This window comes from Candida orthopsilosis (assembly GCF_000315875.1).
Source record: "Candida orthopsilosis Co 90-125, chromosome 4 draft sequence".
Taxonomy (NCBI): Eukaryota; Fungi; Ascomycota; class Pichiomycetes; order Serinales; family Debaryomycetaceae; genus Lodderomyces; species Lodderomyces orthopsilosis.
The window spans coordinates 316,755-333,667 of NC_018297.1; the positions used below are offsets into that span (position 1 = coordinate 316,755).

At 37.7% G+C, this 16,913-nt stretch overlaps 9 protein-coding genes across 9 annotated transcripts; 6 read left to right on the forward strand and 3 right to left on the reverse strand. All coding sequences in view use genetic code 12, as the record gives it.

The window, feature by feature from the left end:
* Positions 1-1,022: 1,022 nt before the first annotated feature.
* On the forward strand, positions 1,023-3,047 carry CORT_0D01840 (Gsg1 protein; the record flags this gene model as incomplete). The annotated part of the gene is made up of 1 exon (XM_003869120.1): positions 1,023-3,047. One exon carries the CDS (start codon positions 1,023-1,025, stop codon positions 3,045-3,047), a length of 2,025 nt encoding a protein of 674 aa, XP_003869169.1.
* Positions 3,048-3,348: 301 nt separating this feature from the next.
* CORT_0D01850 (Fcy23 transporter) lies at positions 3,349-5,055 on the forward strand (the record flags this gene model as incomplete). Its single annotated transcript, XM_003869121.1, has 1 exon — positions 3,349-5,055. One exon carries the CDS (start codon positions 3,349-3,351, stop codon positions 5,053-5,055), a length of 1,707 nt encoding a protein of 568 aa, XP_003869170.1.
* A 1,135-nt stretch (positions 5,056-6,190) lies between these two features.
* Positions 6,191-8,422, forward strand: CORT_0D01860 (Bul1 protein; the record flags this gene model as incomplete). Its single annotated transcript, XM_003869122.1, has 1 exon — positions 6,191-8,422. One exon carries the CDS (start codon positions 6,191-6,193, stop codon positions 8,420-8,422), a length of 2,232 nt encoding a protein of 743 aa, XP_003869171.1.
* A 1,079-nt stretch (positions 8,423-9,501) lies between these two features.
* CORT_0D01870 (Asr1 heat shock protein) lies at positions 9,502-10,677 on the forward strand (the record flags this gene model as incomplete). The annotated part of the gene is made up of 1 exon (XM_003869123.1): positions 9,502-10,677. One exon carries the CDS (start codon positions 9,502-9,504, stop codon positions 10,675-10,677), a length of 1,176 nt encoding a protein of 391 aa, XP_003869172.1.
* Positions 10,678-10,830: 153 nt separating this feature from the next.
* Positions 10,831-11,517, reverse strand: CORT_0D01880 (Mrpl15 protein; the record flags this gene model as incomplete). The annotated part of the gene is made up of 1 exon (XM_003869124.1): positions 10,831-11,517. The coding sequence occupies one exon, from the start codon at positions 11,515-11,517 to the stop codon at positions 10,831-10,833; it is 687 nt and encodes a 228-aa protein (XP_003869173.1).
* Positions 11,518-11,747: 230 nt separating this feature from the next.
* On the forward strand, positions 11,748-13,391 carry CORT_0D01890 (Chr1 DEAD-box ATP-dependent RNA helicase; the record flags this gene model as incomplete). Its single annotated transcript, XM_003869125.1, has 1 exon — positions 11,748-13,391. One exon carries the CDS (start codon positions 11,748-11,750, stop codon positions 13,389-13,391), a length of 1,644 nt encoding a protein of 547 aa, XP_003869174.1.
* Positions 13,392-13,462: 71 nt separating this feature from the next.
* On the reverse strand, positions 13,463-13,837 carry CORT_0D01900 (Atp20 mitochondrial ATP synthase; the record flags this gene model as incomplete). Its single annotated transcript, XM_003869126.1, has 1 exon — positions 13,463-13,837. One exon carries the CDS (start codon positions 13,835-13,837, stop codon positions 13,463-13,465), a length of 375 nt encoding a protein of 124 aa, XP_003869175.1.
* Positions 13,838-14,007: 170 nt separating this feature from the next.
* Positions 14,008-15,429, reverse strand: CORT_0D01910 (Tms1 protein; the record flags this gene model as incomplete). The annotated part of the gene is made up of 1 exon (XM_003869127.1): positions 14,008-15,429. One exon carries the CDS (start codon positions 15,427-15,429, stop codon positions 14,008-14,010), a length of 1,422 nt encoding a protein of 473 aa, XP_003869176.1.
* Positions 15,430-15,523: 94 nt separating this feature from the next.
* CORT_0D01920 (Elp4 protein) lies at positions 15,524-16,810 on the forward strand (the record flags this gene model as incomplete). Its single annotated transcript, XM_003869128.1, has 1 exon — positions 15,524-16,810. The coding sequence occupies one exon, from the start codon at positions 15,524-15,526 to the stop codon at positions 16,808-16,810; it is 1,287 nt and encodes a 428-aa protein (XP_003869177.1).
* Positions 16,811-16,913: the final 103 nt, after the last annotated feature.

The window sequence follows — 16,913 nt, forward strand, 5'->3', positions numbered from 1 at the left end:
TACTCAGACACTATATAGTGTTAGGATAATACTTTGTTTTATAGATAAGTTAATAATAAGCAAGAAAGAGAAGTGTTGATCAATTAAGCTTCCTCTGTAAAGACCTTGGCTTTCCCAGTTTTGCACAGGTCCGGTTGATCAGCAGGAAGACGCAGGCTTTTGACATTAAACAGGATTCTGTATGTAAATAATATTAATACAATACTTTCATTTGCTCTACTGAAAACGCACAGCCCATTGCTAGCTCCCCCCCTCGTCTCCCCTCATTTATTACTACTTTCCTTTTTGCAGATCTCTACTTGCTTTGCAGTTGGTTTGGTTGAGTGTGTATATTTGTTGTTAATCGTCTAATTAATTATAGTAATATTTTTTTATTACAAAATAGAAGAAGAAGAATACGCATCTCTTTGTGTTTGTTTCTTTATTGAGATTTTCCAACTTTCGTGTCAGTGTTTATTTATTTATGTACAATATCTGGTAGTGTTGTACATTCAAATTCATTACTTTAAAACTAATTACAATGGGTTCAGGGGTATGAAGATAATGAGACATTTGTTATGGTGTTCCAGCCGTATGTGTTTATGAAAGTAGTTCATCCGTCCCATCTCTTCTTATGCTTATGGAAGTTATATCATAAAGAATATTTGTATACCAAAGAAGGGCCCATAATGGAATCGTGTGTTATAGCGTTCAAAAGAAGAAAGAGAAGCTTACTATTGCTTGAGGATGTATTCAGCACAGAACGGCTTGAATCTACATACAAAGACACCTTCCTGTGTAATGGTGAATAGCTTCTTTTGGCATTGAAAGTTCAAATCTAATGTCGTAAAATCAGTGTCGTACTTGTTTTTGATCACAGAAAATATGACATCAATTATTCTTAAACAAAGCTATTGTTACAACAGAAAATTATCTGATCGCTCTTAATTCCATACAAATTCCATTATAATAGTCATCCTACAATCTTACACCATCTTTCATCTTTCACCTTTCATCTTTCATCCTTCACCAATATAGAATTAATGGACTATTCAAAAGGCTTGGATCCACTTGTATCCAAACAACATCTACTATATCACTCGTTTTCTCCATTGGTTTCCCTACAATCTACACATAATGTTGATTTATTCTTTCAATCAGTATTAAATCGCAATGATTCGATATCAACTTTACAAGTTTTCAAACCATTTGGTAATAATATTAAGTATTTCATTCCTAATCAACAATTTAAAATCACCAACACTCAACTCATAACAAAGAGTCATGATTATTTCCCAATTAGATTTGAATCCACAATGCCAGAAATACTATCGGTGGCAACTGCCCAACAACAGCAAAGGAGGAGTCACGATGGTGTTAGTGCTTCTAGCAGAGACCCGGATTCATCGTCTAGCGGATCATTGGGAAATACACCAAGCTCTATATTGCATGAAGTTCCACAATTGGAACAATTATTTAGCATATCTTCTTTAGAACAATATTTGCGGTATGCTGCCAAAGATAAAACTAATAATAAAGATTTGTACTTGACTTTTTTTGACAAAGTCATTACGTCAAACAGACCAACGGCATTTGAAACCTTTAATCATCCAGTGGCACAAGTGTTTGTTATTGATTATGAGAATGATACAATAGATGATTTACGCAAATTAATTGTTGAGTTTAGAAACTACAATTTCCCCAAATATTTTCAAATTGATGATTTATTAATGCATGTGTTTGTGGTTTTTGATTCAGCAAAGTACAAACCTACTGAATTATCAGGATTTCAACATAGTATCAGGCTGAAGTTGAACATTGAATCAACTTTACTTGCTATAAAGTCGGATTCCGGGGATGAAGAACAAGTGTCGTTATCGTTAGTTGAAAATTGCACAATTGAAGAACATTTACAACGACTTTCACTTAAAGAGGCAAGTTCCACTTTCACGATGCCTATTTCCATTGATACATCTATAAAGTTTGGAGTAAATACCTTTATCAACAAGTATCTAATACCACATATGCAGAATAAATTACGAATCTGGGATGACCAAGTGTTACAACCCAAAAAGTCAATAACAGGGAGATTCTTTTCAGCATCTCGGAAACTATTCAACAATAGTGATTCAAACTTGCTTTCGTCAACATCGACTACATCTACGGGCTCTTCACATCCTTCATTCAACCATCGTGAAAATCAATACTATAAATCATCACCTGAACAAATGACGAGAAAACTCGCAGATTGGTCATTAATGCTTAAAGATTTCAAGTATGCATATTCAACTTATGATATTGTACGCAAAGATTATAGTAACGAACGAGCATGGCTTTATGTTGCATCGACACAGGAAATGTGCATTGTTTCACTATTATTACAACATACTACAAACTCCACTACTCCGCCGGATAAAAACACATTACGTCGAATCAAGCATGATATTATAGAGCCCTACATGGATAATCTATCATACACATTTAAATCTCGATTGAATTTGAAAACGTATAGCCTTGCAAGTTTTATCATTGTTGTTGAGTTACTTTTACTAATGTGTCAAACTTATCAACAATCAATATGGTGGTTTGATATAATTGAAAAATACTTGCATAAATTAATCGTCGACTTTGATACATCGATGACAAATACAACCTACTCAGTAATCAAGGCCCTCTTCTTAGAAAGATTGGGATATAATAGTGGTCGGTACTTCATCACCTCAGGAAAATACATTACTAATTTAGACAATAAAGCAGCCGACGAGGAACCACTTGAAGAAGGAATGTATGCTAATAAACTCAAACTTCCATCAACTAAATCATCAATGGGGTTGACGAAATTTAGAACGTCGGCATTGTGGTATTTGTTATCAATGAACGAATGGTTTGATGCTAAATCCAAACTGCAAATTGATCGACTTTTGCCTAATGTAATGGAAGTTTATGAAGATGGTGATGTTGATGATGGAGAGAATAATAATGAGGATAATGAGGATAACGAGGATAAAAAGGAAGAGTTGTGGTTCAATAGAAAGAATTATCTATTGAATAGAATTAGAGACGTATAGAAACATTTCATAGACTCAATTACATTTTAATTGATAAAAGTAATGGAAACATACTTAACTTAATTTACCTTCAAAACAAAGCAAATCGCAATCTTCGGTATGATTTACTACTATGCACTTAGGTCAATAAATAAGAACCTCCTGTATATCTTATCCAAAGGTGAACACAAAATCATCTATGACTCAAACTACGAGTGTCGCAAATTGAAATGAAAAAAATATCAAAAGTATCAAGAGATGCGGCATTAACAATCTTTACTCCAACTACAGGCTTTCTTAGCACATTATCCGTCACATCATTATGTCAAAGAGCGAAGAAGTCAAGGTCACAGATATTGACAAACAAACAAGCAGCAATCTCTTACCTACAAATGACATAAACATAGCCACATCTTCCTCGTCCTCATCATCATCTTCACTTATACCACCTAAACACTTTTCAATCTTCCATTACCTCAACCTCGCATCAAAAAAACTAGATTCGCTAGGAGTGGAAACAAGAGGACTAGACCGTGTTTTACCCCATGAGCGATCAACAAACAAGACCAAGTTATTAATCAGTGTTGTGGGATTTTGGTTTTCTGCATGTGGTGGACTTTCATCCATGTCGTCATTCTACCTTGGCCCTTTATTATTCGAACTCGGTTTGCGCAATACATTAATTGCTGGGTTATTGGGACATGGGTTGGGTTGTTTCATTGCTGCTTATTGTTCAATGATGGGTCCAAGATCGGGATGTCGACAAATGGTTAGTGCTAGGTTCCTCTTTGGTTGGTGGTTTGTGAAATTGGTGGCTTTGGTGAATATTATTGGAGTAACTGGCTGGTCGGTTGTTAATTGTGTTGTTGGTGGACAAATTTTGGCGAGTTTGAGTGATGATAAGATTCCGCTTTGGGCTGGTATTGTAATTATTGCTGGTGTGACCATATCGGTTGCTATTGGTGGAATTAAACAGTTGATGAGAGTTGAGGCACTTTTGAGTGTACCTGTCAATTTGGCTTTTTTGTTATTATATGTTGTTGCATCACAGAAGTTCCAATATTTGACTTTAGGTGATGCGATACTGGATTCAACTACGATAAAGGGTAACTGGTTAAGTTTCTTTTCTTTATGTTATTCAATTACTTCAACTTGGGGTGGGATTGCTTCTGATTATTACATATTGTTCCCTGAAGATACACCTGATATACAAGTGTTTTGTATTACGTTATTGGGAATTTTCATTCCAACTACATTTGTCGGTGTTGCTGGTTTACTTATCGGTAACGTTGCACTTGGATATAAGCCATGGGGTGACGCATATGCTAAATGGGGTATGGGTGGTTTACTAAATGAAGCATTCAAGCCCTGGGGTGGGGGTGGAAAATTCCTCCTTGTTGTGATTTTCCTTTCCTTGATTTCAAATAATATTCTTAATACGTATTCAGCTGCCTTTGGATTACAATTAGCTGGGACTGTATTTGCGAAAATACCACGTTGGCTTTGGGCTATTGGAATCACAGCTGTTTACTTGGTTGCTGCATTAGTTGGTAGAAATGAGTTTTCTACAATTTTGGGCAATTTCTTACCCATGATTGGATATTGGATCTCAATGTATTTCATATTGTTGCTAGAGGAGAATACAATTTTTAGAACAGACAAATTTCATCATTTATACCAATTAGAATTTGCCGAAGACGGATCATATGATGCACCATCATCAGTCAATGACTACGATAAAGAGTTTCAAATAGACACTACAACCACTACTGGTCGTCGTCATCATTACAATTTCAAAATATGGAATGATTATTATAAGTTAACACACGGGTGGGCCGCTACTGCATCCTTCTTAATTGGAGCTACTGGTGCTGCTGTTGGTATGTCACAAACGTATTGGATTGGTCCAATTGCGCGTAGGATTGGTGGAGAGTATGGTGGTGATATTGCCATGTGGTTGTGTATGGGATTCAGTGGGATTGTGTACCCAGTATTGCGGTATACTGAATTGAAGTATTGTAAGAGGTAGCTGATTATAATACAGTAATAGACGATAAAGAAATAAAATACAGGTAATTTGTTGAGCTTTAATGAGTATTTTTCTAGCAACCCATTTCCGCAGATTAGACGGGGTTAGTCATTTCTTCTCCGCATTACACAAGATGAAATCTTTTAGTTAAACTCCATCCGTGTCGTAAATCACATGAACTTAAACGGCTGAAGGGATATATAAATTAAAATCGCTAGGTAATCAGTACTGATTACTAATTCTAATGTGTGAACCCCTCACCGTTTAAATCTCCAATTCTAAACGACAAGAATTATTTTTCTCTAATGAGTCACTTATTGTTCTCTCGTAATTCGAGAACTTTCTATATGTAGATCAGCAGTTATAATTAGAATTGGGTACTAGTCCCTAACCAACTAGGAGGCTTAAATTCACATCCTTTTGTTTGAGGGCTAATCGAGAACCAATAGAGTGGCAAAGCGTAGAGGGATGTGATGAAAGAATGCGGCAATTGCCGTGAACTGGTGAATGCGCATTGCGTTAGCGCAAAAATTCCGCTTCTTGTGTGGTGGAAAATTTTCTACATTACGAACAGAATCTGCAAATTTAAGTTCTTAGTTTTCTTCGGTTATGTTTGTTTCGTAGTTCCTTGAACATTAGTATACAGTGATGAAATGCGTGGAAAACTCCTAAGTAAAATAAATTGTCAACCTGCAAGTACGTTATATCAAATAAGTTACTTTAGTATCTCGATGTAGTCAACATGAAATGGCAATGCAAAATTATTTCCTCTCGTTGTACATCTTGTAGATGAGGATAGACCAATGCTTTATGTCTGTTGAGTTTCCGCGAACATCTAGCCGTTAGTCTATCTTCATCTACAAGATGTACAAAGGATAAAAATGTGTAGCCTTTTAAACGGACCGACTTGAATCCCTAAGCGGCATCCGCATTCCTTTGCGGCTCTTTTGTCGTAAATCCTTACACAAGAAGTTTTCTCAAAACTTTTTTAGTCTAATTATTTAATTAGTCATGGTGTAAATTTTCTGAACCTGTATGATTTAAAAAGGACAGCATGTCCCGCCACATCCATTCATAAGTTGTATACTAGTCATCTGTTTATTTTTTCACTACAATACAATTGAAATCGTTCGTCATGGCGTCGAAACCTAAATATTCCAAAACTCAATCGTTTGATGAGACAATTAGCACAATACTACCATCATATTCAATGTACACTTCCACGGTCGGGATGAATGTTAATGTACCAGAAGATAACAATGATGACTTGCCACCACCAGTTTATAGTTGTAACAATTCCGAATGGTCAGCGAGTACGGAAAGTACTAATATTCAGGATGTGACCTCCTCGGCCGCGTCAACTACCCCCACATCGGTAACAGAAGCACAAAGTCGACGCGTGGCTCATGTCAGTTCGTCATCTACTATTGACGATATCCCATTGATTGTTGCTGACGAAAATGCCAATTTGATGGAGACTATTTTGGACAATGTACATCGATTACCAAATATGACATTTGAAAAGCAAGAGATTTCCAAAGCCGTACAGCTTGAAGTGTTTTATACAAAAGATATTGGTGAGATTGGTAAAACACCAGAATTAATTGATCCTTCAATTTATGAGTATACTCAGGGAGATCTTTTGAATGGTTACATCATCATAAAGAACACTTCTGACAGACCCATTCCATTTGAAATGTTTTACTTGTTGTTTGAAGGGAACTTTATGGTTGCAAATGAACGTAGACCTCAGGAGTTGGAACCTGTTAAGATACGTCGGTTTTTGGAAATGTTTGACTTTTACGGCAGTTGGAACGAAGCTCATATAAATAGGTTGGTTACCGAGACTGCTAGTCCTTATTTATGTGAGTTTGGTAACACCGTTGATCCACTTGATGGAACGTATTTATATTTCGGTCCCAAGAAGGAAATCTTACCTAACCGAGTTTACAAACGATTCTTTTCATTCAAAATACCTAACAATTTACTTGATTCAGAATGCAGTGAACACAATTTGTCGAAACATGTTGAAATACCACCAACTATAGGATTATCGAGATGGGAAGTTGCTCATTATCCAGAAAGAAACTTGAACAAGATCAAAGATTTCTCAATTGTGAATACATCTATGGGGTATGGAGTAATGGCGAGATTTATTGGTAGGAAATCCACTTGGGAAGTTGATTTTGGGAAGATTGTTACTCCAAAACATAAAGATAATGCCAAGTTGGTCAACTCCAAGGGTGATGAGTATATCATTTTGAAGGAATTGACGAATTACATTCGTGTGATTCCCACTACAAATGTCCCCACTGAAAATGAGAGGTTGATGAAATTAGTTGAGAATAGGTTGTTGTTTGACAACTTGGTCAAACGTGTCAAGGATAAAATTGACATTGGAAAGCAATTAGAAAAGGCATTGGAATCAAGGACCGTTCCAGATTTGTCGCCTGATCTCACACAAGAAGAAATCGAGGCGGCAAAGATAACCCAGTCATACCAACATGCAGATTCGATAAGAGACATCAAGTCCAATATGAAGAAATTGGAGTATTACGAAGTCCTCGTTCAGTTGATGAAAAGATCAATCACTGGTCTCAAAAATCAAGGTGTTTTACAGGTCAAGACTCCAAAACAAGAATATCATGTGAAATACATACCTCCATGTAGATTCCGGGAAGAATCAATTGGGGAAATGGAAAAAACTTGGAAATTTGATGTTCCAATTGAATTAACTACTATATTTCCATCCAATGACAAGCAGCAAACTCCGCCAACAATTAAATACATCGATGCTGAGTTGGTTGTTCACACCATGAGATCAATGGGTGCTCCAATAGCTCTCGAGTTCAACCACGATTTGGTTTACAACAAGGTCCCTAATAATAGTAAACGTGAAGTTGATCTCGACACATTTAACAACAATGTCGTCAGACCTTTTCAAAAACAATCGACAGAACTCTATCATTTGTCGCAAAAACTTGGGTTGCAAAATTTTAGAATTGAAAAGCAATTGGTGGATGATTTGAAATCAATTTGCAAGATTGAAGAGAAATCAAACAACTTAGTAGTTGATGACATATTGGTAGATAAGGAAAAGTACAACTATAAAAAGAATGGTATAAAATGGTCAAGTGTTAATGGATCCGCAACAACGTCATTCAGTTTAAACATCAACCTTGCATCATTGTCCTTAAAGGGTGTTCCCACAAGTAGTTGTATGGGGCTCTCTTATGACCGATTCAACTTGGTTCCCGATTTCCAATCTTGTTTTATGACAAGATCGTATCATTTGAAATTGACCTTTGAATTGAGCAATGGTGAATGTGCTCGTATCAAGGTGCCTGTTGTGATAGAGAAAGCATAAGGCGATAGATAGAGTAATGTTATGTATAGACTGATTAATTTTGATATTTCTTGTATATATGTGTGATCTAGAGTAAAGCTCCCTGGTCTATGACGGTGATGGCTTCAAGACTTTGATGCACATACCCTTGACAGGGTGAATACGCTCGTACTGCAATAGTTTTGGAGAAGAACCGGTTACTCGTTTCTAGTTAAGTTTTGAAGAAAGCTAATGTGGCTTGGTAACAAAATATATTCATGACTCAATGGGTTCATGGTAACCTTCTTTACTCAGAGACTACCAGGCTATTTAGCAAGAAGGTAAAGCTTCGTTAACCGCTATTACCTATGACGTAATGATGCTATGTTTTGTAGGTTGCGACAGACTTTCAAACATAATTACGTAACCAATTTCAACATAGAATTTCTCGGTCATTTGAATTTTGTGTCACCAAAGAATGAAGGACAAAAAGTGTGGAGGAGAAAACCTGAAATTCGAGTAGCAATGGTCACTGTTGCACCACACTTTTTCTGATGAACAAACGTTGCGAATTACAACCCAATTGGTCTTTTGAGACTCCACTCGCATGTGGTTATTCCAATGTAATCTTTCTTGAAGGACGTAGCATAGTAAACAGTAGAGGTCAATTGGTCTCCCTTCCTCAGTTGGCTTGAATTACTACACTTTGTGTTTCCACACTGTAACAATTGACACTCAACGTTGCTACAGCAAAAGTTACAATTCCACTCTCGGTCAATAGGAATAACAAAGAGATTTGCATCCAATTCAAGTAGCAAACAATTGCCAAAGAGGATTATTCAAAATTTAACACAATGCGCAGGAAAAGAGAAAACAAAAAAGGGGGGTGTAGTGTATCGTGTACCATGTCATCTATAAATAAAACAATAGAGAAGAATACATATAGCAACCATAGTTTTAAAACCCTCAGAAAACGTGGCGGTGAAATTTCACCACAGTTTTCCGAATCGCCAAATGATATAAATAATGCAACAATTCCCCTTCACTTGATACTCCAACCCTGATTCATCATCTCCATTACATTAACTTATAAATACTAAAATCGACAATTACAACACACAATGGGTTTAACTGATAAATTGAAAGGAATTAAGAAAGACGACGTTGACAACTACAACGAACAAGCTGGTAAATATGCTGGTGGAAAAGATGGTCAAACTGGTACTGACTTAGCTCAAGAAAAGTACAAGGATTATAACCAAAAGAAATCTGGTTCAGGAACTGGTACTAGTACTGGTACTGGATCTGGAGCTGGTACCGCTGCCGGAGCTGGTACTGCTGGTGCAGGTGCAGGAGCTGCTGGAGGTTATGGTGCTGGTTCATCAACTTCTGGTAACCACTCAGGTACTACCTCATCAGGCTACGGGAACCAATCAGGAACCACTTCATCCGGATACGGTGACAAATCTTCATCTGGTTACGGAAACCAATCTGGTACCACTTCATCTGGTTACGGTAACCAATCCGGTTCAACCACCTCCAATGCTTATGGATCTCAATCTGGTTATGACAACACTTCATCTGGACATCACGGTTCATCTGGTCACCATGGATCATCGGGAAATCATAACTCTGGTACTGCCAGTACTGCTGCTACTGGTGCTGCTGGCGCTGCTGCTTATGGTTCTTCAAACCAAGGATCACACAGTACTCACAGCTCCAAATTAGATCCAAACAATGAATATGGATCAGGAAACTACGGTAGCGAACCAGCTTCAACAGGTGCTTACGGTAACCAAAATGCCTCATCACATGGATACGGTAATGAATATGGCAACACTTCATCAGGATCTAAGCATCACTCTGGTCACCAAGATGCCAGCAAACATGCTCCATCAACTACAGAGGGTGGCGCTGCTGGTGCTTATGACAGCCGTGGAAACACTTCATCACAAACTGGTCACGGTTCATCCCATACTGGTTCTGGTGCTTACGGATCTACCAACACTGGTTCTGGTGCTTACGGATCTTCCAACACTGGTTCAGGTGCTTATGGATCTTCCAATACTGGTTCAGGTGCTTACGGATCTTCCAATACTGGTTCAGGTGCAGGTACTGCTGGTGGGTACGGTTCGGGTTCATCAACTGGTCACTCAGGCGCTGGTTCCCACGCCTTCAAGACTGGTAATGATGCTTTGGACTCAAAGATTGCCCAATTGCCAGAGCACTTGCAAAAGGAAGCACACAATGAGTTCAACAAGGGTTACGAAGCCGCCAAGTCTCAATACAAATCATAAGTTACCTTTTATTAGTTATTTGTATAAATAAAATTGTTTACTGAAGCTTTCAAAATGTAAGATAATTCCTAAGTTCGATTGGGACAGAGATCAAGGTTTTAAATTTTCTACGTCAAACTTCCTTGCTATAAACTATCATCTAGTCATTGTTCATTATCCTCTATGTACAAGTTCCTCAGTAATCTCCTCCAACCCCTTTATCACATTATCACTAATAAATTCTTCTGCTTTGGATTTCCCATGATAAATATTGATAGCACCAATTAAACTATATAGCAACTGTGAGCTAACTTTCAATTCACCACTAGATTCAAAATTCAACGTTGGATTCCTTGATTTCCAAAACATAATATTGTTCAATCCGTTGAGCTTGGTGAAATATCCCGTTGACTTTCTTCCATGGAGTTCTTTTGCATTGGGTGACCCTAATATTGACAAGTTTTTACCACTAATAACAAGTTTGGCATCTTTTTCAGTTGGCTTGTTAACAACATGCTTAGCAGCAAACAAAGATAATAGCTTCGAGCCCATTGCTGCTAGTTTTTCATTATATGGTTTGATACCATTGCCAAAGGATTTATGGGTAATGATTTGTAATGCTATTTCATCGGGTATTTGAAATTTGTCTCCAAGGTACAATTTGATATGTTGAATGTTGTCCTGGTTAAGTTCGTATTCTATGCCATTGTGATTTACAAACACCTCTTTTGGGTCTCTTTTCAATCCTTCGACTCTTGGTCCTTTATTCAAGTAAATCGTTCTACTAAAGGTGATACTAGTAGGGCGACAGCAAAAGCCTATACTTCGGCTTGTGTATCGAGCGCTTTGTCGTATACTCATATCGATGGAGGGTATTTAACGAGGTATTACCGTTGACAAGTTTACTCTCAATTGATGAAAATTGGATCCTCTTGAAATAAAATTTTTTTCGATTGGTAACAAATCTGGTGAGAACATCCATACTTCAGTAAAGGAACAATTTCAGGTAGCGCTTATATCGTTAAGAGCTTAATTCTGCAAAAAATGTCAGTTAGATGCGATGATCATCTCGATCATCAACTACAGCAAGCATGGATATCTTTAGAATTCTAAGCAGAGGAGCTTCTTTAAAGAAATCTAGAGATGTGACTACTGATTATGCCCTCCCTTCAGCTAAGCAAAACCAAAGTCAAAAACATAAAGAGGAATCAATCTTAAACCAAGTTGAGAAGGAGACTGATTTCTTTCACACAAGGAAGCACACAAAACAAGTACCAGAAAAGGAGGTTGAACTTGAATCTCCTGAGCAACAGAAAGAAGATGAAGCGCCTCCATTGGAGTTGAAAGATGAAGACGATGCCAAAAAGTTTAGAAATCTACATAGATCTAAAGTTACTGGTGATGACATTCCTATCCCTATTGGTTCATTTGAAGACATGATTGGCAGGTTCAAAATTGACAGGCAACTTTTATCTAATCTTATTGATAATGACTTTATTGGGCCCACGGCTATTCAATGTGAATCAATACCGATAACTTTATCCAGTAGAGATTTGATTGCTTGTGCTCCAACAGGTTCAGGTAAGACATTGGCATTTTTGATTCCCTTGATTCAACAGCTTCTCAAAAAACAAGTTGAAAAAAACTATGGAGTGAGAGGGTTGATCATTTCTCCTACAAATGAATTAGCAGTACAAATTTTCCAAGAATTGGAAACTTTGGTTAGGGGAAAGAAACTTACCATTGGTATATTATCAAAACAACTTGCAAGTAAGTTGAATAACGATATCGTCAAAGCATCCAAGTACGACATCATCGTATCCACCCCATTACGTTTGATAGATATCGTCAAAAATGAAAAGATTGATTTATCCAAAGTAGATCAATTGGTTATTGATGAAGCTGATAAATTATTCGATCATGGATTTGCCGAGCAGACTGATGAAATATTGAATCATTTAACAAATACCAAGATACGAAAATCAATGTTTTCTGCAACCATCCCATCTGGAGTTGAAGAGATGGCACATTCAATCATGAAGGACCCAATTAGGGTAATCATTGGTCATAAAGAAGCTGCAAGTAGCACAATTGACCAGAAGTTGATTTTTACGGGGAATGAAGAAGGTAAGTTGTTAGCTATTAGACAAATGGTTCAAAATGGGGAATTCAAACCTCCAATCATAATATTTTTACAATCAATCACCAGAGCTAAAGCATTGTTTCATGAATTGGTGTATGATAAATTGAATGTTGATGTGATACATGCGGAAAGAACACCAAAGCAAAGAGACGAGGTGATTAAGCGATTCAAAAACGGTGATATTTGGGTTCTTATAACAACTGATGTGCTTGCTAGAGGTGTCGACTTCAAAGGTGTGAACTTGGTCATCAACTATGATGTCCCGCAGAGTGCTCAAGCATATGTGCATAGAATAGGTAGAACAGGAAGGGGTGGAAGAGCTGGTAGAGCAGTCACATTTTTTACGAAGGAAGATGATAAAGCAGTCAAACCAATAATCAATGTCATGAAGCAATCAGGTTGCAAGTCCGGATTCAGTGAATGGATGGAAAATATGGGCAAACTTAGCAAAAAGGAAAAGAAAAACGTCAAGACTCACGAAGTCAAACGAAAGAAGATCAGTACAGTTCCCAAGTTGATAAAGCAAAAGAGAAAGCAAAAACAAGAAATGATAGCTGCTTCAAAAAGAAGAAAACAAGCTGAAAGCAATTAGTGCAGAGCTACACCATTTCTCTCCCCAAAATATATACTCAATTGTTTATAATACACATTTATCCAAATCTATTAATGGTGAGCTTCACCTAATTTTGGGTAACCAAAGATTTGTCTTCTTCCAACAATTTCTCCCAAGGCAAAGAACCCAGCTAATTGAATACCGTAAACGCCGTATTTAACAGCATCTTGGGCATTTGGTTTGTAAGCTTTGGCTTGTTCAATAAGCTTTTGTTGTTCGGCTGGAGTTTTTAACCATTTGAATGCATTTTGGTAAACATTTTCAAATTGTTTGATTGATGGTGGGGCCAAACCTTCTTTTTGGTAAACGGTTTTGGATAATTCAGCACCAACTTTTGACCAGTATACACCGCAGTTGACAAATTCTGATGACTTGGTGACTACAGAGCTGACCAATCCAGTGGCTTTAGATATTATTGATGACATTGTTTCGAATAGGTAAATGCTTTGATTTTGTTAGTCAACTTTTCAATATTCTTGTTAACAATTTTTTTTTTCTTTCCGAGTGAAGAGAGAATTAGTTAACCAATAAAAATTGAATGAGTTGATTTCCGCATTGGGCAATGTATTACAAAACAAATCTCTTTACTTAGTCTCTACAATTGTACACCAAATCTATCTGGCCAAATGACTGGAGCAACCAAACTCCAACCATACAAGACAAAACACACCCACGAGCTGACAATTTTAACCCAGCTTGCAAAATATGTCCTACCGACAGGAACGAAATCACCATAATCATCTTGCTTAACATTGATTGTCAATAACGTTGCCACATATTGAGTTGCCAAAAAGAAGATGATATGGAATAGTGAGTAATTGTACTTGACGGTTGACCTTTCCTCATCATTGACTTCTTCTTCATCATACAAATCTACCTGGTTCAAAGCACTTTCAGGAAGTGAGCCCTCATCCACAGCTTGTTTAAGAGCTTGGTATCTCATTTCACTTCTAGCACTTGGTTGTGTCGATGTGGTCCCTGAGGTTACAAAGTCCTCGGCTGACTCCGAGCTAAATGCGGAATTTGCTGCTGCTCTGGTGGTTGTGTATGCAACAGCTATAAATGTAAAGAAAGCACCCAACACAACACTAGCTGTCCTTGTTCCTTTTGACCTTACCAATGGATTGCAAAACTTGTCATCTGGTTCAGAAGCAACTGCACTCATGACCAAGTATGTACAGTAGAACACAACCATTGAAGATTGAGCTAAACCAGCGTGTGGATTATACTCTTGAACAGTGTTGTGTATAGACAATGCTGATATAATTGTAGCGAAAACCAAATTCAAACTTATTGCCGTTTTATTCATTGAACATCCTTTGCCTGCAAAAAACCAATACATAACGACAGTCAAGATGATACTACCAATGTACATTGTCAACGTACCACCAACCAACAACTTTTTCCAAAATCCAGCATCGCCCTCTCCCGTCAACTCTTCCATTTCAATTTTTTCCAAACACTTTTCAGCCCATGCATGAGCGAAATCAACCAAAAGAATCAATCCAATACCTAGAAAAATAGTTGAAAAAATGATGGCAATATGATTACCATAAAAGACAAAGAAGCTATCAGGAATCAAAACAAAATTGATAAATATGAATGCCATCCACGCAAATACCTTCATTTTCCAACAACCGTTTTGAATTACAGCCCTTGGATTTGCGGTTGATTTTACATTAACCAACAACGTCGCCAAAATCAAATGTAACATACCCAAGGCAAAATTGATTCTATGAACCGACGTAAAACTAATACACTGACTGCCGTCAGGGCCGCAACTGATGTTAATAAATCCAAACGTAGCTTTCTCTAGCTTTCGAATTATGAATGGCGATAAGGCAATCCATGAAATTATGGAGTTCACCAACAATAATATCGCATATGTAATTCTTGTCATGATTGATGATTTGAAAGTACCACCTATCGATGTGCACAAAGCCGAGCATGCCGCTGCACCAAAACACGATGCTAGGGACGATATTGGCATTAGGGGTAAGGATATTGCGGCTCCCATGGTTGAAGATGTCGTTATGTAATGATGTGATCAATGAGATTTTTTTTCTTGCATATCCTTTTATCAAGTCATCAAACTGCAATTTTTATCATCAATGTCATTTCGGAAAAGAGGAGAAGTGTTGGGAGGCGGTTCAACCCCACAGCGTGGTCCTCAAGCTGCAGTTCCTTTAAGACAAGGAGGTATCCCAGCAAGGGGGCCGCCTGTCGCAACAACATCGTCGACTCCAAGAAGAGGCCCAATTGCAAAACAAGCTTCATCAACTCCAGAAGTGTCTATACTAGGCAATCCTGCCGTCAGACCCTCCTTAATCACATCACTGCCAACCACGTCAACTGGAAGCTCTGACTTGGATAAGATTTTGCTACATCAAGGATTACCTTTGGGTCACTCGTTGCTTGTGGAGGAGTCTGGTACCACTGATTTCGCTTCAGTATTGCTACGAGCATTTGCTTCCCAGGGCGTAATACATAACAGGATTGCACCTAACCAATTAAATTCACATATTATTGTGCTCGGATTGAGTCCACTTTGGTCAAATGATTTACCTGGGCTTTACAAAGGTTCTTCCAAAGAACAAAAAAAGGCTAAGATTGCTCAAAATGAGTCAAAGGTTAGTGTATCAAACATTGCCCGTGGTTCCAATGCTGCACGGAGTGATCTGAAAATGAAGATTGCTTGGAGGTACGGTTTGAATAAGAAAGAGGGTGATAAAGAGAATGAAGTAGGTGGAACTTACGAACACTACAATAATCAATTCGATATCACACAGAAGTTGCAACCTGGTCCTAACCCACAAGATATTACTTATGTTCCTTTGTCAAAAACTGTTGCTAGCATCATCAACCAACTTTCGAGTGTTATAAAATCACAGCTCAAGAGCGACCCCTCCAAGGTGATCAGACTCGTCATTCCTGGATTTCTAAACCCGTCAATATATGCACCCTCATACACTGCATCCACTTTCGTATTTCCACTTGTTCATTCACTTCGATCATTACTCCGTGAATTTGAGAACAACTTAGTGATTGTGTGCTCATTACCACTTGATTTGTACCCTAGGGATTCCAGTTTGACAGCAATTTTGGAGATTTTGTTTGATTCAGCCATCCACCTCCAACCATTCAACCAAGAAATGAGTCAATTGATTGAAAAGGCATACAAAAATGAGCCATCGAAAATACAACAAGGTTTAGTTAACATCATTAAACTTCCTGTGCTATCTGAGAGAGGTTTGATGATGATACATGATGGTGAGTTTGCATTTAAGAACGGAAGAAAGAAATTTGAGATTGAGGAATGGGGGATCCCTGTGGAGGATGATTCGAAAGAAAACGAAACTCCCGAGGGAGGAAAGACTAGTAAAAACATTGACTTTTGAGGAGAGATTTAAAAGCAAAACACTGTTAATGGTTGGTGTCTCTGGAGACTTCTTATTTACGTATAACTGGTTGTTAGAGACTATAATAAACATATAGATGCTT